This window comes from Ursus americanus, chromosome 10 (genome assembly GCF_024610735.1).
Source record: "Ursus americanus isolate L20-20 chromosome 10, mUrsAme1.1.p, whole genome shotgun sequence".
In the NCBI taxonomy this organism is placed as follows: domain Eukaryota; kingdom Metazoa; phylum Chordata; class Mammalia; order Carnivora; family Ursidae; genus Ursus; species Ursus americanus.
The window spans coordinates 76,553,263-76,569,978 of record NC_142136.1 but is presented as its reverse complement, the minus strand read 5'-3'; the positions used below and the strand labels follow the sequence as shown (position 1 = coordinate 76,569,978).

The following is a 16,716-nucleotide window of genomic DNA, read 5'->3' as shown; positions in this document are numbered from 1 at the left end:
CAAGAGGGCGAGCGAGCAAGAGCACAAGCAGGGGGAGCAGCAGACAGACGGTGAAGCAGCCTCCCTGCTGAGCAAGAAGCCTGATGCCAGACTCGATCCCAGGACTCTGGGATCATGACCTGAGCCAAAGGCAGCCGCTTAACTGACTGAGCCACCCAGGCGTCCCTAAAGCTTTTTCTTTACAAAGTATACCTACCACCACCTCCTTTACATACCCACCCAGAAACACACATACACTTCATACATTCCAAGGTTTAAGCGTCATGCTTGGCTGCTCTACTCAATTAACTGAACAAGTTATGTGGCTCCCACTGAGGGCTGAACTTAAAATTTTCTATTGAAAAAAGAAACCAGGAAACAAACTAGAGTTATAGAGTTCAAGTCATAGTCTCTTCAAATTTCATTGCATTGATTCAAATGGATGTACCAGTATTATAAACATTTTATAAAACAATTGATACAACATGAACAATTATTTTGTTAGAACTTGAATTTTTAAGGCAATGGTTCCATCTTTACAGTCATTCTCACCTCTTCAGTCCAGCAATAGACAATATCTGATTTCTGGGGTGCAATGAAAAAATTCTTGGCTTCAGGAAGCCTCAAGTAATACCAGGAAATTTTAACAGCCAACAGAACTTGGCTGAAGATTGGAATTACTCTTTTTGAGCACAGACTTTCAGTTCACTGCAAGTTGAAGAGCAGTCATAAATAACTGTCTTCACACACAGGCTAAAGCCACGAAGCAAAGACACGTTACATGAAATGCACATTAGTATCACAAATTTCTCTTCCCATGGAGATTTTTTTTTCTTGCTACAGCCACATAATCACCATCGGAGGCATACACTTCTAAAAAAGGAGACAATCTATATGTATTCCTAAATAAATACAGTTTTGAAAAAAATACTCTCACAGTAACACGTAAGTGTATATGCTGAAACTCTTTTCCTATTGGGGCAAAAAAAAAGCCCTCCCTCGCTATTAGAGTGAAACAAAACATTTCACAAAATTAAAATTGTAAAGAAAAGTAATATAAAACTACTGGTTTGCACAAAACTCAAGAACTTGTCTTCCCTTGGTAAGACAGTGTACACAACACAGGCTCTCAATAAGTGCTATTATTATAAAGATTTATTTTTATCATTATTATTCCACATTTTATTATACATACTGTAAGGCACTTCCATATAGTTAATCCACTCCACAGAACATGAGAGGAATTATTATTCTACCTATATCGATATGCTCAAAAAGGTTAAGCAATTTGTTCAAAGTTCTGTAGTTCATAATTACTTGGCTCATGAAAGTACTGTCTCCTTCCAACATTCATGATCTTTCTGTATCATGCTGACTCTCAAAGTGGTTTTTTTTTTAAATGTCTCAATTTTTCTACTTTTACTTAAAAGATCATTTTTTGAATACATTTTTCCATCTGAGGTCAACAACTATGTATTATGTACTAGTACTACAATCACTGGGTGCCCAAGGAAACAAAAGATGATGTGACCTGTGTCCCAGAACTTCCACTATGGTTTGGCTAGATTTGTTCATGTATTTTGGTATTACATGCACATTCCCCAGGCTCCCCTCCCCCAGCACACATAAGATATAATGAAAACCACACAAGGTTAAGATGACATTTAGGAGGATTTGTTTAGTCTTCCGGCAACTCATCCTGAGGGGCTCCCTCTTAGCCCTCAACTTCACCAAACCTCGCCTATCTGGATACTCTAATACAGAGCTTTAGACAAATTCTTCCCCCTTTGCCTTTTTAAATAGGTAACCAATATTTTTATCAATTTAAATTCAATTAATTAACACAGAGTGTATTAGTTTCAGAGGTAGACAACCAATTTTTTTTAAAGATTTTATTTATTTACTTGACAGAGAGCAGGAGAGAGAGAGAGAGCACAAGTAGAGGGAGAGGGAGAAGCAGGCTCCCCACCGAGCAGGGAACCTGATTCAGGGCTCAATCCCAGGACTCGGGGATCATAACCTGAGCCGAAGGCAGACACTTAACCAACTTACCAATGCCCAGGCGTCCCAGTAAACAATTATTTTTAAAACCATTTTTAAACCTCATAAACAGATCAATTAAAAGAAATTAATTAAAATGAATGAAAAAAATAACTTTTCTTAAATGAAATCCATTAGGTATATCATATCTACAGCACACCTTCTTGCGAAACAAGCAAAATATACATCAACTCTGAAAGTGTACCTAGGCTGTATACTCTAAAATTTCTCTATCAATCTTGACAGAAAAATTGTTTTCCAAGTTGTCAGTCTCCTGGTCAAAATAAATGAATTCTAAACTTAAAATCTGCAAACAAGAATGTTATGTATCTTCCAGCAATTCTTCTATAAAATGTTTAGGAACTTCCTTAACCCACAAAAAGAAACTAAAAAATTGCTGTGTTTCTAAATATGTAATCAACATACTGTTTAATCCACCTGGTTTAGAAGACAGAACAAACAAACCGAGGGGGGAGAAAGCACAATGAAACCATGTTAAATGAAACCTGAAATTTGTGATAATTTCAAAGGGGTTTGAATCAAGCTTGAATACTTAAGATTTCCTGGTATTTCCATGCTCAGAACATAATTTTTCCCCCTGAGAAATACAAATCTCACATATGATGCCTTTAAACTTCTATTCCCCTACTACCTACATTTTTTCCCAACACACAAATATCTGCCTGACCTGGTTCCTTTCCTCATCAAACCACTGCAGTGTCCAACTACATAAATCATTCTCAAGTTCTCTATCTTCTGATCACCCCTAAAGGGATATGAAAACTCACACAGATGTTGCCAGACCCCCAACAAAACAACTCAGTTAGGATTTAACATAAAATTCAAACAGGTATCTACAAATATTCTTTTTACATTCAACCGTTGAAAAAAATCCACATTTTGATTCATAAAAAGAAAAATTAGTTTCAACAATTTAAGAACCACCGCAGAGGAAAAAATCAATTATTTCCCATGATTAATGTAGTTATTCACAGTAAGCATTATAAACACAGCTGTGTTGTCAAGGAGTTTTAGTTTCCTAAATTAAATTTTGTATTTGGAAAATATACATTCAAAAACTTGTACCAAAAAAACATCTTTAGTACTGTTATTGATCTTAAAGAAAATTAAATTCTACCAAGATATACTGTTAAACCACAGCATCAAAAAAATTAAAGAGTACAGCCTAATCAAAACCAGCATGGTTACAATGATTTGAACCAAATTATATTTATATAATTTCCGGGTAATTCCAAAATTTTTTAATCCTCAAAAAAAAAACACAAAATACTATATTAGCAGCTTTTAAACTTAAAATTTTCATTGTTAAAATGGGCTTGCAACATAATTCTTAATATAGTCACTTCATTCCATTTCTTACATTCAGACATTCAATTACCTCAAAATTAAAATCTTAACACCAATAAGTTTAATCTATTAAAGTGATTTTAATCCACAAGATTTTAAAAGTGATGTTTCTAAACACAGATTACAAATAATTTGCACATATAAGCAAAAATGCAAGTTTAACAATAGCTAGCACTTGCTTAATTACTTGTCATGAGAAATGCTGCAGAGGCACAGCAAATTTCCTTGTGAAAAACGGACACATTTTATTTTAGAAAAGGCACTCACCACTTCTTCCAATGCAGCACTTCGCCCAAAAGAACAAGTGAGGTGTGTGAGGCAGTTAACAAAGGACGAGAAAAGTTCATTTGGAATGGCAGTTAAAACATTTCGAGGGAACACAGTTATCAGGTTGCTGATAATGCTGGAGATTCCCACAGCTTCTGAATCTTCTATTTCAATTCTACAAATCAAGTAATGAGTATTATTAAGTGGCAGTAGAAAAAAAGTCCCAAAACCTCATTTCCAAACATGCAAATATTATCACCCATTCATTTTTAAAGGCGTGTCTCTGTGTATTAATTTCAAATTACCCATATAAATATACTTCAAAATATAAACAGGGAAAAAAATTACTAGTTTCTTTTTCTCCTCTAATGTTAAACATAAAGAAAAAACTGAAAGTTCCTTCTTCAGTTATAAAGGGCAAGTATACCTACCCATTGATAGTATTCAGTAATCCCTCAATGAAGTGTGCTAGATAATCAACTTGTGATCCTTCATCGGGGAAGATGGGTCCATGAAGAGAAGCTAACTGGGCAAGGCACTGAAGAGAATCTTGTGCCATATCTGAATCTTCTCTGATTTTTCGATGTACCTGTTAGAAAGAATTACTAATCCATAAAAATAAATTCTTCTTTTGTAAGGGTCACGTGTCTATCATGCCGAATGAGGTAAGAGAAAAATTCACTGTAGCTGGTTATTTCTAGAAAATTAATTCCTCAACTTAACTAAATTTGAAAATTGTCCCTCAGTCCACTTTACATTATAGGCCATGATTTTAAACTTGTCAAGTAATTTTTAACTGAGGGCTACCTACATTTTGAAAATTGAACTGTCTCCAGCATGTTATGACAAAGAGAGAAACAGATGCCAGCCAGTCAGACATACTGCTTCTTCTAAAAACAGCAACAACGACAGTCATCTGTATTATGCTAACTATGCCTAGCTACAGCTTCTTGCTAAAGTTAGCAGACAAGTTCAATCAAGAGTATATAGATGCTGCTTTAGCAGAAGTAAACAGTTGCACACTTACAAAACCAATATACCTTTCAATCCCTAGACATTCACTCATTCAACCAGTATATAAGCACACTCTTTCATTACTCTGAGATTGCCCACAATTTGTTTGAATTTCATTTTATCCTGTATCATTGCTGTTAATAATGGCTAAAATTTTTAAATTTTATTTAAATTATATTTAAGTCCACTTTAAACCTCATCTAGATCTCATCTCAATGATGCAATACTGATGTGAAACACCTGGTGCACAGTATTCTGTACGAAGGAAATGCTCCTGAAATACAGCTCCCTAGTTTTACAGTGTTATTAATATTCTCAGATTTTAAAGATGTTTCGTTTCTGTGATCTGACAAAATTAAGGAGCCAAGGAAAATACATTTTGTAAAGAAATTACAGATAATTTTTTATCCTAATCCACCAACCACATTTAACAGCAATCATTTTCTACTTGCCACAAACATTTGACTTCTCCATCCCTTTTCTTACACGAATCTCTTTGCTTTCTGAATGTCACAAAATTTTAAACATTAGGTCTCTATTTGTGTCAAGTCACGTCCACTCTGACTCTGCAAATCATTTATAAATTACTTGACGTTAGCATATTTCTCTTAAGTATGCACAAGTACATTTTTGGGACACAGTGAAGAGACACTCAAATCCTTATTCACAGATTGATTTCATTAATCTTTAAACCTTGAACTTATTTAGGCTGTAAGAAGTTTAAAATACTAAAGAGTCACAAAGTTAACTGATCTACTGACCTGCTTAAAATATTCAACCCTCTTTGCTCTAGAACAGGGGGTGGCAAACCACAGCTTATGGCCAAATCTGGCCTCCTGCTTATTTTGTATGGCCTATCAGATGGTTTTTACATTTTTATATGGTTGAGGAAAACAAAATCAAAGAAAGTGGTATTTTAAGACATATGACAATTATACAAAATTCACATTTTTAATAACTGCAAATAAAGTTTTACAGGAACACTGCCACGCTTATTTGTGTAAGTATCATCCATGGCTGCTTCTGTACGACAAAGGCAGAGCTAAACAGCTGCCTCAGAGAACATATGACCTGCAAAGCCTAATATTTATTACCTGGCCTCTACAGAAGAAGTCTGCCAATCCCTGGTTTAGAATAACACAAATGTTTCTCAAAATACATTCTATTACATTTTAAGTTTTAAATACTAAATTAAAAGTATAATACACAAATTCATATATCTACATTGTCCAATTCAAGAACTTCTGAACACAACTCATTCTCAAATTCCTTATCTAAAATCTGTAACTAAATCTCTCTCATCATGTCTTTTAACCTAATCAACATTTAAGTATGTTATACAGGGGTACATTCTGCCAATGAATACAATGAAATCCCGGACAACAGAAGGTTTCTTTTCTACCTATAGAGCTAAATCGTTGCTCATTCCTGGTCGGGAAGTGAGGAATTAAAAGATATGATGACCGAAATAGCTAGTGCTGATTATGTAACAAAATAAAATAAAGAAACTGCCTCAGAGCCTGCATGTGCTGTTCAAACGTAATTTATGTTCTCTAAAATATGAACCCTAAAAAGTCATGATAAACCAATGATTAATTCTTGTATAATATAGTAGATTCTTGCCCTTCTTCCAATGTCTGCGTTACAAAGGAGTTCTACCACAACTGAACTATATTATACAAATTAAAAACTGAATTCATCACCTGAACAGGGAAAGCAGAGGGATAAGAAAAAGCAAAGTCTAGCACAATACCCAAGGAGGTGAACGGTGAAGCAAGACAAGGAGTAAAGAGTAGCAAGTTAGTAAGATGATAAATTCTATTGGAACATGCTGAATCTGAGATGTCTGTGGGCCATCCAAATTAAAACATCCAGTAAGCACTTGGATTATAAGGCTCTGGAACTCTGGAGCAGCCTGTGCTGAATATAGATTTAGGAGTCATCGGTGCAGAAGTGGCGCTTGAAGTGGAAGAGATAGCCCACAGAAAGTGTATACAGTCTGCAAAGTTGAGAAATAAGATAGAACACTAACAATTTTTGCAGTAAGCAGAGAAAAAAAACAGACCATAAATGAGGTCAAGGAGAATCAGTCAAAAAGGTAGGAGGAAAAACTAATGAGAGTGGTTTTTCTAATACCTTATGGAAGAAAGAAAAATTGAGACATTTGTAAACTTTTGAGGGGCAGAATGACACCTAGAGTATTCCTAAATTCAGTGACCAACTGACCAACACACTTAAAGTCTTAATTTCATGCAATAGTATATTTATGTCTACCTACCTGGATCTAGAGAAATAAGGCTATCCAATAGAAAACTGCTTTCTATTAAGTAATGAATTCACATAACTGAAAAATTTTAACAAAAACCAAATGAAATTAAAAGATTAGGCACTGTCATTTTTGTAACAAATTATAAATTAAAACTGTTTATAAACTCCTTAAACGAAAGCAATAGGCCACAAACACAAAACTGTTAAAATAACACAGTAAAAAAGGGTTAACTTTCAAATTCAGAAGCTATTTGCATGTGGTAGTTCACAGCTGACAGGGGCAGCTGTCTAGTTTGTCTAGACAGCTGTTCAGATTTGGGGGAGTTGTTTCCAGTACTGCCAGCAAGTTTTTCACCTTTTCAAAAACTGCTGGAATGGGATCTTCTTTCAGTCAAATGAATAACACAAAGACTTAAACTTGGATATGTATCAAAATAATTTGTCAGATGTGGCAGGCAACAGAATTTATTGATTTAGTTACAATTATCTCTTTGGTACTGATAGTGTTTTTAGTCATCATTTCTCTGATTTAAAGAATAAAACGTACGGTAATGCCTAATCTGAACATTTCTACACAAAATATTTTTATGTATAACCATGGGTGAATAACCTTATTCTAGGTATTTTAAGATATATACCACAAAACTACAATATTTTAAATGGTTTGATCAGAAAAGGAAGGCAGTTGTAAGGATAGTAAATAATGTTTTTCTAATAAATGAAAAGGAAGAAAATAAAATGGTTGGGATTAAGTAAAAGGGCTTCCTTTTTTTTCCTTCTTCATTGGTCTTTATTTGGACTTTTACCCCAGTCCATTATATCTAACTAACTTGTGTGCTTGCACTATTAATAGCAAATCAACATCCCTCTCCACTCCACACACACATTTTTTCACCAGCTTTGGACTATTATAGTGGGGACCTTCATGAGCAAGCATAGGAACATATTGCTTACTTCTTGATATTTAGCAAATAATCAACAGGACTATTTAAAGTTATAATTGAAATAAACTGCTATTCAATAACCTTAACTTAACCCATGACTGATAAATAAGTACATAAAAAAGTACACTACACTCTACTACAGCAGTTCTCAAAGTGTGGTCCAGGGATCCTGAGACATTCCTAAGACCATATCAGATTGTCCATAAGGGCAAAACTATTTTCATACTAATACTAACACAGTATCTGCTTTTTCCATTCTCACTGTCATACATGTATATAGTGGCGCTTCTTCAAGTTTACATGACCTGTAATATTACAACTAACTGGATGCAGAAGCAGATCTGAGAATCTGGCTGTCTTCTAATAAGCATCACACTAGAGTTTTACAAAAATATAAAACAATGCCACTCTTTTCGGTAAACTTTTTTCCCCCCAAAATATAGCTATTTGTTCACTAAAATGTTATTTATGTTAATATGTAATGGTTTGGTGTTAATATTTTTTTTAAGGATCTTATTTTTAAGTAATCTCTCTATCCAACATGGGACTCGAACCCACAACCCTGAGATAAAGAATTGCCTGCTCCATGGACTGAGCCAGCCAGGCACCTCCTCATATTGCTATTTTAAAATGAATTAACAAATTACTTTTTAAAGTTTTCAGTTTGAATTTTTAATACAGTAAATATTAATATTAATATTAACCCCATAAACAAAAGCTCTTCGCGTCATCAATAATTTCTAAGAATGTAAAGGGGTCTTGAGATCAAAAGGTTTGAGAACTTCAGCTACAGGATATTCAATTCTTCATACTTATATAGCATTTTTATAAATTAGCAAGGACATTTCCATATAATTTCTATTTAAGTAGATGTATTGATTAGAAGAGAAGGCTTCAGAGGAGAAAGCAATCTGTCTTACTTTAAAGAGAAATAGAAAACATGTACTCTTATCAGTGGCACTCTTCCTTGGCCTTCACCACCAGAGATGAAAAGCAAGACTTACTGTGAAGAACAGCTCCATAACTCTGCTATCCAGAAGAGTCTCCCGCCAGGACTCTGTTGGCTTTAACAGCACATTTTGTGAGGATTCAAACATAGCTATATAATGTCTGCCCAGTTATCTGGTGTCAAGGTCAACAACAATAACATTCTTACTTTGTCTAAAGTATAAGTATATCCTAAATATAACAGGAGCCATCCAAAAAGAATGTAATGGAAACAGTTTAAGCCTCTTCACATATGCTACATAATTCATGCATGAAGCTAAGGAATAAAAGGCATTAAGTGCTAAAAAAAAAAAAAAAAAAGAATGCTACAGGAATATAAGGTAACAGTTTCATCAGAAATACATGTCATGCTGCAGGGATATAAAAACTTTGATAATCAGAGATCTTAATGGTAGCAACAAAAGAAAAAATATGAGTGTAAAACAGATGCCAAAAATATATACAAAAAAGGGAAAATCAATTTCTGAATATTTATCTCACCATTTCCCCCCAATATCTTATAACAGCTAAAACCACATATACAAAATATGAGTCTCATAACACACTACTTGGAAAAATAGCATTTTTCCCACAGAAATATATTCACTGGGTAACAAAAAAAGAACAAGAGCAAATATATATCATACTGAAGCAGAAAAACTCCCACACATTAGATTATGCAAATACCAATTCCAGACAAAGAAATAATCAGCTTATGTACAACACCGCCGATACTCATTTAAAATACCCACAGACTAAAAATCTACCTTTATGGTGTTCAAGTGTTTCAATATCAAACATGCTTCAAATAGAATACTATCTTTGTCACACATAAAGTAATCATAATGTATTTTTAGGTGTCCATGACTATAATTCACTTAATGACAGTGACATAGACACTGAGGTTTTTAAGAAAAGGGAAAGCTGTCTGGGCATAAAAGACAGTACTTATGCCCCTTCCACTACTAATCAGATGTCCAGCTAAATACATCAACTAGGCAACATTCTCAATCACTCAATGAGAAATTTCAACAATAGTTATCCAAAATTATAGCTTCCAAAAATTAGACACAAGTTCAAATGCTGTATTTTCATTAAAGCCCAAATCATTAACAGAGAACACTAAAGGCTATGACAATGCTTTGGAAACCATTTTTTAAAAAATTATTACTTAACCCCCTTTTGAAATATCTAATATTTCGTCTCTGAAGAGCAAGGAGGGGACTACAAGTTGTTTCAGAAGAGAAGTCTGCTTGCTTATTTCTGAAAAATTGCTCCAAAAATGTTCTGCAACTCCATTTGATTAATGAATAAAAGTGAAATTCAAGTCAGTCGCTTAAATTTCACTTTTCTCTTCCTTTATCTGCCCCCTTGTGGAGGTGCAGGGAAAGAGTCAAGAGACCAAGCGGACGGGTTAAAATGAAGCAAGCCTGGATTTTTAAGAGAAAAAGAAAAAGAAATCAGTCCATGAGTACTAAGAGTTTTCAGTGTGTCAATAGTTTTTTAAATGATTTCACTTTCTCACTAGACACATATTTTGACTTATGTCGTTAACAGTGTGTTCTGCATTCAGAATACACTGATTGAATACTAGGTATTTTTACATGTTGTCTAAAATGAAGGCTTATCTTTTAGAGAAATATTTGTGGATGAAATCATAGGATGTCTAGGATTTGCTTTACACTAACCTGAGGATGGAAGAGTAGAGATGAAACAAGAACTTAGAGCTGATAAAGCTGGGTATTTTATTTTTGCACATCTTTGAGATTTTCCACAATAAAAGTTTGGGGCATAAAAAAAGGCGGCTTGAGCATATGCAACAAAGTACCCAAGTGTAATGCAATAAATTCTTTGTACTCCATAAAAAAATATTCCACTTATTTTTTTCCAGTTCTTTTTTCCTTAAATTTCAATGTCGCATTTCATTAATTAAAAGGCAATGATTTTGATATATACTGGCCAGTAATGAAAAATATTTATTACTTATGTTCAGTACTGTGTTGAGCAGATACATAAAGAAAATCATGACAATCTTGTTCCAGTTTTTTAGGAGTTTGCAATCTTACATTTAAATGGTAAACTTATTTTGTTGGACATCCAGATCTAACAAACAAAATATATGTGTATAATTTTACTAAATATTTTCAAGTAGAAAAATTACAGAATTTATTAGTACTTCATATGTTTACAAAAGGTATAAGTTTATTATTAAATTAGGTGGGTTATGAGACGGATTCACATAACTGTAGTAAAATGGTTCATCTCAAAGCAGACCACCTGTCAATTTTCTTGTTAATATAGCCACCCAGGCAAAAAGCAAGTGCAAGCTGCTCTCAGAGTAAGAAAGACAAACACTTCAGGTGCTGGTACCTGCAAGAGTAAGCTAAAATCTAAAACCCCCAAGAATCCTACACAATTCAAACACAGAGGAAGAATATTGGGAGAATACTGGCAAAAGTAAAGGGAGTAATATTTATGTCTTGGAAATAGGGGAAATCTCATTCCAAGAGAAGAAGAGAAATCTCCTGCATCCTAAGCCTGCTGGTTATACTCAACAAGGGGTTGCCAGTGTACTTCAGTGAGTGGAAGGTGATAACTTCAAAGATTAGTAAGTATTACAAAAGGAAACAAAACCTAAACCAAGATACTTGTTTAATTCTCTTTTCTACCTTTTTCTAATTTAGAAAAAGTGTATGCTCCATAAATTCTTGTGGATCTTAAGGATTTATATTAAGAGAAAATGGAAAGATATATTTAAGAGAGGGCTTTTTCCAGATATGAAATGGAATTAACTGCAATTGCTCACCGAAACTTCAGGTTCAAAATAATCCTCAAATCTTTAATCTTTTTAAATCCTGGTCTCAGCCTCCCTGATCCTGGTCTGTTTTAAACATACTTTCCCTAGTTCCCAGTATGTACAGCCAAATCTCCTCTAAAAGCTCACAACAAGCATATTTTTAAAACGTTAATTCCTTACACTTTGCTAACAGCACATGGAGATCTATGAGTTCTCTATCTGACATCTATCAGAAAATACTTTCCCCCTAATTATTTTTTTGAAGATTTTACTTATTTGAGAGAGAGAGCACAAGCAGGGGGAGCAGTAGAGGGAATGGGAGAAGCAGACTCCCCACTGCGCAGGCAGCCAGATGCCATGACCTGAGCCAAAGTAATTAAAGTTCACGTGAGTTTTTTGTTTTCCAACTCCAAACCTAGAAAGGACTTTTATCTCTGACATGATGTTCGTCTTCTATTAGAAACCTCACTTACAACACACTTTGCTCAGAAGCTACCCTAATTGTTCTTTGAAGAATTAACCTACAACACTGCAGACTTAACAACCTTGTCCTTGTAAGTCAGCCCAGCACAACCACTACCACCACTTTTGCATAGTAAAAGTGCACACATACTCTTGTTGGTACAATAAGATACAACCATTTAACTTGATTACAAATAATATGTCTATTGAAAGAACATATAACTACCCCAAAATCATTTTAATAAAAACTCAAACATTAAAAACAACAAAAAGACCAGTGTAATAATGAATGGAACAAATTTTTAAGAACAAAGCTACTCTGACAAGAAATACATATTTCAGTTAGCAGACTGTGCTGTGAAACTGCTGAAGTGGTTATCTTCATAAGAGGCTATGAGGGGGCCGCCTGGGTGGCTCAGTCGGTTAAGCATCTGCCTTTAGCTCAGGTCATGGTCCCAGGGTCCTGGGATGGAGTCCCACACTGGGCTCCCTGCTCAGCAGGGAGTCTGCTTCTCCCTCTTCCCTCTGCTATTGTTCTCTCTCTCTCTCTAATCAATCAATCAATCTTCAAAAAAAAAAAAAAAAGAGGCTATGAGGGTTCTTCTGTATTACCTGAAATATTGTTACTATAAACGGTACTACTTTTCAATTAAAAAAATGAGTGAGAAGCATATCACAATGTGAACAGAACAGTCATATACAGATCTGGACCACATCTGTACATTCAAAATGTAAAAAATTAGGATAATTCAATTTTTTATTTGGTATTGCCAATTAATTGACTATTTCTGTATGTATAAGACACCCTAAAATATCACTTCTCTCCCAGATAATTCGTAATGTAGATTACTTTAAAAACAAAACAAAAAGACTACCTCTAAAATTCAGAAATCCAGCATTTCTATTCTTTTTTTTAAAGATTTTATTTATTCATTTGAGAGAGAGAGCAAGAGAGAGGAGGAGGAGCAGAGGGGAAGGGAGGGGGCAGGCTGACTCTGCACTGAGCGTAGAGCCCGACTCGGGGCTTGCTCCCGCAACCACGAGATCATGACCTGAGCTGAAACCAAGAGTTGGACACTTAACAGACTGAGCCACCCAGGTGCCCCTAGTATTTCTATTCTTAAGACATTTTAAAAAATGATTTAAAGTTTAAATAAAATAATAGTTTCTTTTAAGAACAAGTTTCCTTTTCAAAAGTTTCAAAAGTTTTCATTTATACTACTACATTAACATGCCATAATATCTACACATTATACTGCTTTCTCTTTTTTATCCAAATGTATTATCAATGAAAGAGAAGTCTGACGATGAAGTGATTATTTACTAATTAATCGTTTATTATACATATTATACACCTATCGGATTTTAGGAGACCTACAAGTCACGACAGGTTGATACTACTTTAATAGCTAGCATTTACCAAAATCTGAATTAGATTTTAAATCAAGAATTTTCTTGGCTTATGGCTTTAAACATTTATCTACAATAAATACTGAACTAAAGTAATTTATCTTTTGTATCAGAATAATTCATTTGTTAAAAAAAAAAATTCAGTAAAACAGCCATCCAGAGCTGCTTTGCCTTTTAGTAATCCTATGTCTTTTTAAAAATCTGTCATCCACATCTAATCTTACTTTACCTTCCCATATTTTCACCAAATTCAAAAACCACATTACAGCACAATGATGTTTCTGTCATTGTATCAAATACAAGCCCACTCCCCTCTTAGCAAAGGGTTCCAGCAACGGTTTCAATTCTGAAGTACAAAAACCCAACCAGTCCTCTAAGTTCAACACTCTCTTAATCCTCTGGAAAATCAGCTGCAGCTAGATGTGAATTCAACTGCACCTCAGAACAGTGAAGAATTAACTCTCTATTCTCTACCATCTGCTTCACAATGATCCTATCTAGCTCTAAAATTCTCTGCTTAGGAAAGCTCAGCAACTTCTAAGAACTCAAAAGCATATAAATGTACCACCTGCCCTACTTTATAACCAGAGAGAAACACGCTAGGCTAAGAGCCAGAAGGACAGAATTGAATGCACCCTGCTACTGACTGTCACTGGATAAATCCTACTAAGTCTCCTGCCCCGAACAACAAGTCTTGAGGTCTCAAACAACAAAACACTATTATCAGTGAGCACATATATCTTAACACGAGGGGAGAAAAGTCATCTTCAGAAGTCCTTACAAATGCAAATGAGTTCTTGTTCACCTACTAAACACCTTTAGTAAGGGTATCACTTTGTGGTGGTAACTGACAGTAAAAAGACAGTGAGTTATACAATAACTACAAATCATCCTCACACAAACACAGAGAGTATGAAAATTACCATAGCCTATACTTATAAATACTTTATGATACAGGAAGATCCTGTAGCAACAATGAACATTTTACAAAAGTAATAAAAACTTTAATTTCTCCATCTTCCCATATTCTTTTTAAGCCACCTCATTAGTAAAACCAAGTTTCAGAGGCAAAGGGAACACCAAGTTTTTCTTCTTAAACATTTACTCTCGGGTAATCAGAAGGGGGAATGAAACATGAGAGACTATGGACTCTGAGAAACAAACTGAGGACTTCAGAGGGGAGGGGGTGGGGGAATGGGATAGACCGGTGATGGGTAGTAAGGAGGGCACGTATTGCATGGTGCACTGGGTGTTATACACAACTAATGAATCATCGAGCCTTACATCGGAAACCGGGGATGTACTGTATGGTGACTAACATAATATAATAAAAAATCATTTTAAAAAAATAAAATAAAAAAAATAATAAATAAACATTTACTCTCTGTCACTATGAATTTTTTTAACAATAAAAACTGTTATTTCTCTTTCTGGCACCACACAAAACCAATGAGCCCAGTCTTACAGACAGCATTTAGTCCAAGTAACCAAAAGTCCTTTGAAATAAAGGAGAACTGACCTCACCTGAATGTTTTCCCAAGCCTTGCCTGCAAATAGTAACATCGGCTTTACTGGAAATCCTAATTTAGGTGAAGGCTTCTATATCCCATTACTATTTTATGATCCAGTTAGCTTTCCCCAAGAGACTGAGTTGAAATTTTTTTTACTAAAACAAAATCAGATCCACAAAAATAGAATATCAATAAAAGGCAGTGTAACCAAACTAAAAAAAGAAGTATTATTAAAGTCAACATACCAAACATACCTGCCAAACATTCTTATTACAAAATGATACTGTCATTTATGATTAGCATTGCCAAAACCCTTAAGCATTTATGGACACCAGGTGAACTCCTAGCTAAATAATCTTAGTGGCATAAACAAACATCCAAGAACTAAAATAATACTTTGGAATCAAATCATCTTACCTCACTAATTAAATAATATATATTTACTAAGCATCTATTACTATATACTAGACTGTGCAAGGTGCTAAAACAATATAGTGAACAAAAACATGACCCATGCTTTCATGAGCTTCCAAATGAGTGGGTAAATAAATTTATTCAAATAAGCTACAAATGAAAATTTACAACTGAGAAGTGAGCGAGGTGGGAGAAATCATATATTACATATGAGAAAGCATAGCAAAAGAAACCTGATCTAGGGTACACATCTGAGGCACAATCAGGTGGTGATTAGGCAAAGGGGAGACGTGTCCAGGCAGAGAAAGTCCATGTGAAGAGGTGCCAAGGCAGAGGAAAACAGCTTGTGAGAGTAGCTCTAACAAAACAGCACAGAAAAGTTTGGAGAAGGAGGCAGAGATCAGATCATCCAGGATGCTAGAGACCATTTTTAAACTGGGATGATATGACAAAGATCATGGGACCAGGGACACTGTTTGGACAGCAGTGATCTGAAACAGAATGAAAGCAGGCAGATTTCGTCTCAGTCTCCAACAAAGTCAGACTGGGGCACGTGTACTTAGCTCACTGGACGGGGGGTGATTCTAACATCTACCAAATCCCAGGAGCTATATATGTTGCCCCACCCAGGGCTGAGGTGGAGGATACTTTCATAAATTACTTTCTACACATATAAAACCTACATATAATAAGTCCTTAATAAAGATAATGGTTTGCAGATAATACCATGTATATAAAAATTTTTTTTAATCCACAAAAAATACTATTTGAGCCAGTAAATTCAGCAACATTACATGGTACAAGATTAACATTAAATAAAAATGTATTTCTATACAATAACAATGAATATGAAAATAATTTTTAAATCAACTCCATTTACAACTAAATTAAAAAGAATAAAACTTATACAGGTATAAATTTAACAAAAGAATTCCGAAACTTCTACTCTGAAAGTATAAAACACTGTTGGAAGAAATTAAAGATCTAAATAAATGGAAAGATATCCCATGTTCATGGATCAGAAAATTTAACACTGTTAACATGGCAATACTCCCCAAACTGATCTACCGATTCAACACAATATCTATCAAAATCCCGGCTGCCTTTTCTGCAGAAATTGATAAGCCAATTCTAAATTTCATATGGAAATGCAAGGGACACAGAGAAGACAAAATAATCTTAAAAAAAAAAAAAGAACAAAGTTGGAGGACACACACTTCCTTACTTCAAAACTTACTATAAAGCTATAATAATC

At 34.6% G+C, this 16,716-nt stretch overlaps 1 protein-coding gene across 2 annotated transcripts in view; it reads right to left on the bottom strand.

The window, feature by feature from the left end:
- The window catches only part of XPO4 (exportin 4), a 121,399-nt gene that overhangs the window by 41,818 nt on the left and 62,865 nt on the right, over positions 1 to 16,716 (bottom strand). For both annotated transcript variants that reach the window (XM_045797118.2, XM_045797120.2), the window contains exons 7-9: positions 8,885 to 8,997; positions 4,086 to 4,243; positions 3,655 to 3,829 (exon numbers count right to left, since the gene is read on the bottom strand). In XM_045797118.2, coding sequence (XP_045653074.1) covers positions 3,655 to 3,829; positions 4,086 to 4,243; positions 8,885 to 8,997 — 446 coding nt within the window. The remainder of the gene's footprint in view (positions 1 to 3,654; positions 3,830 to 4,085; positions 4,244 to 8,884; positions 8,998 to 16,716) is intronic.